The 6,944-nt window shown below is 44.0% G+C and overlaps 1 protein-coding gene across 2 annotated transcripts; it reads left to right on the top strand.

Annotated features, from left to right (window-relative positions):
- The first annotated feature begins 1,651 nt into the window (after positions 1-1,651).
- On the top strand, positions 1,652-6,477 carry LOC146504035 (uncharacterized). 2 transcript variants are annotated; one of them, XM_085131580.1, is made up of 2 exons: positions 1,652-4,139; positions 4,248-6,477. In XM_085131580.1, exons 1-2 carry the CDS (start codon positions 2,282-2,284, stop codon positions 5,786-5,788), a joined length of 3,399 nt encoding a protein of 1,132 aa, XP_084987706.1. In that variant the 5' UTR covers positions 1,652-2,281; the 3' UTR covers positions 5,789-6,477. The 2 variants fall into 2 exon arrangements, with proteins under 2 accessions (XP_084987706.1, XP_084987705.1); XM_085131579.1 differs by having other exon boundaries at positions 1,652-1,918; positions 2,103-6,477.
- Positions 6,478-6,944: the final 467 nt, after the last annotated feature.

The raw sequence follows: 6,944 nt of genomic DNA on the forward strand, positions 1-6,944 counted from the left end.
AATGTATTAAAGCAACAAGTACTCAAAAAAGCACACGTGTTTTGGTGCAACCAAAATAATTTATTTCCTGCATGTAATTAAATGAGAACATAGTTTCACTTCCTTCAGCACAAAATACCTAATTAGCACCCCTGTTTCCATATTTTGCTTTCCCTAATATTATGTAGGACTTCATTAGAAAAGGTAGCCCACACATTATGTGTAATTATTCAACATTTTAATCTCGCCAAAAAAAAGAAAACCCCTTCAAAGCATCCTTCAAATCTGAAAAAGGCTGTGCACCACAGTTTGCTCTGTTTCAATAACCAGAACCCACAAGCTGCCAGAACATAGGGTTGTCAAAGTGTATATCAACATTTGCATTGTATTTTATGTAAATGATGTGTCTTCGCTATAGAACAGCTAATGGGCAATTTTGTGCATTTTCAAATTGCTCTTACTGTTTGTTTTTTTCTTTCTTTTTTTTTTTTTTTGGGGGGGGGGGGGGGTTGCATCAAATGCGTTTATGCAACATTTCTCCACCTTGAAAAAAACTAATTTTCAGAGTTAAATCTCTCTCATTCTGTAGTCAGTACAGCAGCTCTGCATCTTTAGTTTGGGGGTTTAAAAACTCATCTCTGAACTGCTGCACGTCCCGTCTCCCCACTGAATTGGAACCCTCCGTGTACACTGATTTTATCTCAACAAAAAATATCCCCTATATCTCTCTTTGAGCATTTTTTTTCTAGGGTATTTTATAGCGCTTTCCTTTCCACATGATTATTCAAGAGGTCGCAGGAGAATTGTGCACTTGTACTACAATATTCCTGGTGAATTATTTGCAATTTCATCCAGAAATTAAAAGATGCTGTAAGCTTCTCTAGACAGCAAAATCTCACACACAAAGTTTGCACAGTAGAGTCATGTTTCTTCTTATTATTATTACTATTATTAGACCAAAATATTTGCACTGCTTTTTTATATTTGGAATAAAATTAATTACCAATGATATATAACATGAGTAATAAACAAATGCTTCTAATACTATGCAGAACATCAGGTTTTATGATTTTACACAGCTCTTTATTTATGCATGTATTTATGTATAACAAACAACCCACCTTTAAGTGAAATGTGACAAATGCCTGAACATTACTGCTAAGATTCCAAAGATTACCTAACATAAAGAATATAGCATTTTAAAAATGCCTTTTTAAAAGAGATCCTCATTTGTTGGCTTCCTAAAACAAATACTGCTGAACAGCCAGAGGTTGCAGTTTGCTTCAATCTTCCTTTCACCATATATCACCATGATATCATCTCCCCGAGACAAGAAAGCAAAGCCAAAATTCATTGCTTTGTCAGCACATCCTGTATTTAGTCAATACAGACAGATTTAGAAGGCACAAACACAGAGATTAGTCCCCACAGAGTGACCAGCAACTATATATATTTTCTGTTTTAATCCTTCCTTATCTCAGAGCTGTAGAAACAAAAATCTAAATTAAGATTTTATTGATCATTCTAACCAAATTCATTGAGTTGGTATTGTGATTTAGCACACCTTATAATATATTCCAAACTACGTCTTGCGGTCCTTGAATAGTTTTGCGTAAAATTCATCATTAGAGTATCCCAAGAAGTTGATTCTGTTCGTCTACGTCCAGATGGACAGTATTCTGCCCCTCGGTTGTTACTTTGTTGGGTTTCTTTGGCTGGCGCATTTCTCAGGTTTCCCAATAGTGGGCAGTATTACCCCTTCAGTTTGTGGCTTCTTCTTTGGCTATTTGGTGTGCACTACACTGCCACCTTTGGTGATGGGTTGTAAGCAGCAGGCAAAGTTCACGCAGGCAGTGGGAGAAAATGCATGGAGCAGAGAACAAGCTGCAAAACTTTAAGCCCAGTGTACATTGTTGGGGAGTTTGTTGAGCCATAATCTGTAAGTAAGCAATGTCTAACTTCATTTTCTGTAAGATTTGTTACTTAAAAGGTTATTTGAACGTATAAGGAAAGATGTTTATGGTGAATGTAAAGCATAAGGAAAGCTATGTTGCTAACTTCTGTTTTGTTTACAAAATATGTTGATACTGATGCTTACGTATCATTTTACTGTATGTTCACAGTCTTACAAATTAAAAGAGGAAAAAACGGTCTTCAGTTAAAGACACAAAGACAAAGCGATGTGTCCTGTCGTTCCTGGAACCATCTCCTCTTATGTTAAGCTCGCTGCATAGGGTGAATAGCCATACATTCACCTGAGGGCAGCAGAGTAAGAAGATTATCTACCTATCAAGCACCCAAGATGTCTCAGCCTGAAGCGTCACCGCCTCTCTCCCAGATGGTGGTCCGGTCAGAGTGCCACTCACGCTCTTCACGTCGTTCATCCACCAGTCAAGCTGCAGCCCGAGCCAGAGCAGAAGCAGAAGCCGCCCGCACTAGAGCACAGTACGCCAAACGCCAGATCGACATGGAGGTTGAGAAGGCACGCATCGAGGCAACACTAAACGCTCTAAAGAAGGAGGGTGAGGCTGAAGCAGCGCTCGCTGCAGCTCATGTCCTGGAAGCGGCAGCCGACGAGGAGCATGACGCCGTTGACCTCACAGAACAAGGAGTCTCCTCTAAGACACCTCCTTCCATCAGACGCGCTCAAGATTATGTGAACGCTCACTTCACTAACCGCAGCTTGGTAGTTAATGAAGACGGAAAGCCTGATACAGGACAACTGGTTGGTAATAACGACGCTCAGCATCTACGACAGAGTCAACCACCAGTTGCCTCCTCTCCAGGTGAACATCTCACTGATTTTGTAAATCAGAAGCAACCAAAGTCCCCTCCTATAAACAGAAAAACTGACATTTCAACCCAGCCTAAACCTTCATTGCCTCCACAGACTGAACTCTCAGATTTCACAGCCTATCTAGCACGCCGTGATCTGCTGACAGCGGGATTCAAGGTTTTTGACAACCGTCCTGAGTCTTACTTGTCCTGGAAGTCCATTTTCCGCAACGCCATAGAAGGCCTCAACCTCAAGTTCAGCGAAGAGCTTGACCTCCTCACCAAGTGGCTCAGCGGGGAGTCACTACAACATGCGCTGAGGATCAGAGCGGTCCATGTGAACAACCCACACACAGGTCTTCAACATTTGTGGCAACGTCTGGACAAAAGTTTTGGTTCTCCAGAGGTAGTCGAAGCGTCACTTTTCCAACGCTTACAGTCTTTTCCAAAAATATCTAATAAGGACACTCACTTATTGCAGGAGCTTGCAGATCTCCTGTTGGAGTTAGAGTATGCACAAAGTGAAAATTATCTACCCGGCCTTAGCTTTCTGGACACCCCAAGGGGGATAAACCCGATAGTGGAAAAGCTCCCCTACGGACTCCAGGAGTCCTGGTTGAAACAGGGGACAAAATACAAAAGGGACAACGGTGCAGTTTACCCACCTTTCTCATATTTTGTTCAGTTTATAAATGATTATGCAGAAATGAAAACAGATCCTAGCTTTATGTTACAAAGTTCAAACATAGTAGCTCCAAAACCTGATAAGCCATTGTTGAAACCAACTAAATACAGAGGTGCGGTTGCAGTGAACAGAACAGATATCAGTCAAACAAATGGCACAGCTCGAACGTCAGTTCTCAACCCAGACAGACAATGTCCTATTCACCACAAGCCCCATTCACTTGCCAAATGCAGGGGTTTTAGGTCAAAAACACTAGATGAAAGGAAAAGCATCCTCAAAGAACATGCTATTTGTTATAAGTGTTGTTCTTCCACAGGTCACCAAGCTAACGATTGCAAAGCCATTATCCAATGCTCGGAATGTAATAGTGACGCTCACGTGTCTGCCATGCATGCTGGCCCACCTCTGTGGGCAACCAAGGACTCTAACCTCCTGCCTCAAAGCCACGGCGGGGAGTCTGATCCTTCAAGCCCTGTAACCACAACTGCTTGCACAGAGGTGTGTGGCCCACGTCTAAAAGGCAAATCCTGCTCTAAGATTTGTTTAGTCGACGTGTATCCCCGCACAAATCCTGAAGAGAAAAAGAGGATGTACGCCATGTTGGATGATCAAAGCAACTCATCCTTAGCCAGGTCTGCTTTCTTCGACATGTTTAATGTGAAAGGCACTATGCTCCCATACACCATGAAAACATGTGCAGGTTTGTCAGAGGCTGGAGGACGCAGAGCAACTAATTTCGTTATTCAGGATGTAAATGGGGAAGTGTCCATGGTGCTGCCCACACTGACAGAATGTGATCGCATTCCAGATAATAGAGATGAGATACCCACCAAGGAGGCTGTGTCGGCTCACCCTCATCTACACGCACTCGCTTCACAGATCCCTCCTCTGGACCCAGCCGCGGACATTCTCCTCCTCTTGGGCCGGGACATCATCCAAGCTCACAAGGTTCGCAGTCAGGTAAATGGTCCAAACAGTGCACCTTATGCCCAACGCCTCGATCTGGGATGGGTGGTTGTAGGCGATGTCTGCCTCTCAGGTGCCCACAAACCCACAGTAAACTCTTTCAAGACAGACATTCTGAATAACGGGCGCCCTACCTCCCTTAGCCCCTGTGCAAGCAAAATCTATATAAAAGACAAATACACAGAAAGCTGTCCTAAATTCGAGAAGACACAAGCAGAAGTAGGCAGACACATTTTCCAGCAAACAGCAGATGATGACAAAACTGCTCTTTCAGTAGAAGATGCATTATTCCTGGAAATTATGCACAGAGACTTTACTAAAGATGAGGCGAACAATTGGGTAGCTCCACTCCCATTCCGCTCCCCCAGACAGCGTTTACCCAACAATAGGGACCAAGCCCTCAGTCGCTTAATGACGCTCCGCAAAACACTGAAAAAGAAACCTGAAATGAAAGAACATTACATTGAGTTTTTAGACAAAACTTTCAGTAAGGGCCACGCTGAACCAGCTCCAGCTTTAGCTCCAGAACAAGAATGCTGGTATCTCCCTAGTTTTGGCATTTATCACCCTCAGAAGCCAGGAAAAATTAGGGTGGGTTTTGATTCAAGTGCGCAATACAACAATGTTTCTCTCAATGATGTGCTACTAAAAGGGCCAGATCTTAATAATACTCTTGTGGGAGTTCTGATGCGTTTCAGGTCCGACCCATACGCAGTCATGGCCGACGTGGAGCAAATGTTTTACAATTTTGTTGTCAGAGAAGACCACCGCAACTACCTTCGCTTCTTGTGGTTCAAAAACCATGATCTGGATGGAGAAGTACAGGAATTCAGGATGAGAGTCCACGTGTTCGGGAACTGCCCCTCCCCATCAGTGGCCATTTATGGACTGAAACGAACAGCGATGGAGGGAGAAAAAGAACACGGCAATGATGTAAGAGAGTTCATTGAACGCCACTTTTATGTGGATGATGGACTAAAATCATTTCCTTCCACTGATGAGGCCATCAACATTTTCTGTGGGGCTCAGAAGATGGTGGCTCAGTGTAACATACGCCTGCATAAAATCTCATCCAACTGTCTTACCATCACAAACGCTTTTCCAAGTGAGGACCTTGCAGCTGACATGCAGGGCCTTGACCTTGGGCAGACACCCATGCAGCGAAGCTTGGGCTTGGGCTGGGACCTGTCTACAGACTTGTTCAGGTTCCAAATAACCGTCAATGAGAAGCCCTTTACCAAGCGTGGAGTGTTGTCAGTCGTTAATAGTGTGTATGACCCACTCGGCTTTGCTGTCCCTGTGTCCCTTGTGTTACCACTCTTGCAAAGGATGTTCTCAGTAGTGCCAGATTCGAAAGGTTTTCTAGATGGAATGTACTACTGAAGGCTATATCTAAACTCCGACACATTGTTCAGTCCTTTAAGCAGAACATAGAAGGCACCTGTCAGGGCTGGCACAGCTGTAGTGAGCATTTAACCGAAAAGCAGCTCGATCAAGCTAAGATCATTATCATTCGCACTGTCCAAAGAGAAGTCTATGCAGAAGACATAAGACAGCTTGAAAAGAGTATGCCCCTCAAAAGTTCAAGCCCACTTAGCAAACTGAACCCATTTCTTGACACAAATGGAATCCTCAGAGTGGGTGGGAGACTAAGACGAGCACAGTTGACTTCGGATGAAACAAATCCTATCCTCATCCCTGCCAAACACCACCTTGCCCAGCTCATTATAAGACACTTCCATGTAAAAGTATGCCATCAGGGCAGACATTTTACTGAAGGGGCAGTCAGAGCTGCAGGCTTTTGGATTGTGGGAGGAAAAAGAGCAATAAGCAAAACGATATTCAGCTGCGTGACATGTCGAAAACTAAGAGGCAGACAGCAGGAACAGATTATGGCTGAGCTACCAGAGGATAGGCTGTCCACTGACCCTCCGTTCACACATGTAGGGCTTGATGTGTTCGGGCCCTGGTCTGTCACTGTCAGAAAAACGCGTGGTGGGCAAGCGGATGCAAAGCGATGGGCAGTCATATTTACGTGCATGAGTACACGGGCCATTCACATTGAAGTTATAGAATCAGTGGACACGTCATCATTCATCAATGCCCTGCGTCGTTTTTTTGCCATCAGAGGTGCAGTCAAACTTCTTAGGTTCGATTGTGGGACAAATTTTGTGGGTGCCTGCAAAGAGCTGCAAATAGACAAACAGGGCTGCTACAACAGCAAACTAAACAGCTTTCTTGAAGACTCTAGCTGCAAATGGCTATTCAACCCCCCACATGCATCGCATATGGCTGGCTCCTGGGAGCGAATGATTGGGGTCACGTGCAAAATCCTTGATGCAATGCTCCTAGAACACAGGAATGCAAAGCTTACCCATGAAATACTAGTGACCTTAATGGCTGAAGTCACTGCAATAGTGAATGCTCGTCCGTTAACAGCAGTTTCTGCAGATCCAGATAACCCAGTCATCCTTACCCCAGCCATGCTGCTCACGCAAAAGGTTACGACCCCACCAATCCCACCAGGTCAGTTTGGAAA

Source organism: Neolamprologus multifasciatus, chromosome 14, assembly GCF_963576455.1.
Source record: "Neolamprologus multifasciatus chromosome 14, fNeoMul1.2, whole genome shotgun sequence".
In the NCBI taxonomy this organism is placed as follows: Eukaryota; Metazoa; Chordata; class Actinopteri; order Cichliformes; family Cichlidae; genus Neolamprologus; species Neolamprologus multifasciatus.

What these genes read in the sequence shown, in the direction of transcription:
- LOC146504035 (XM_085131579.1), top strand. Translation starts at nt 2,282, where the DNA reads ATGTCTCAGCCTGAAGCGTCACCGCCTCTCTCCCAGATGGTGGTCCGG.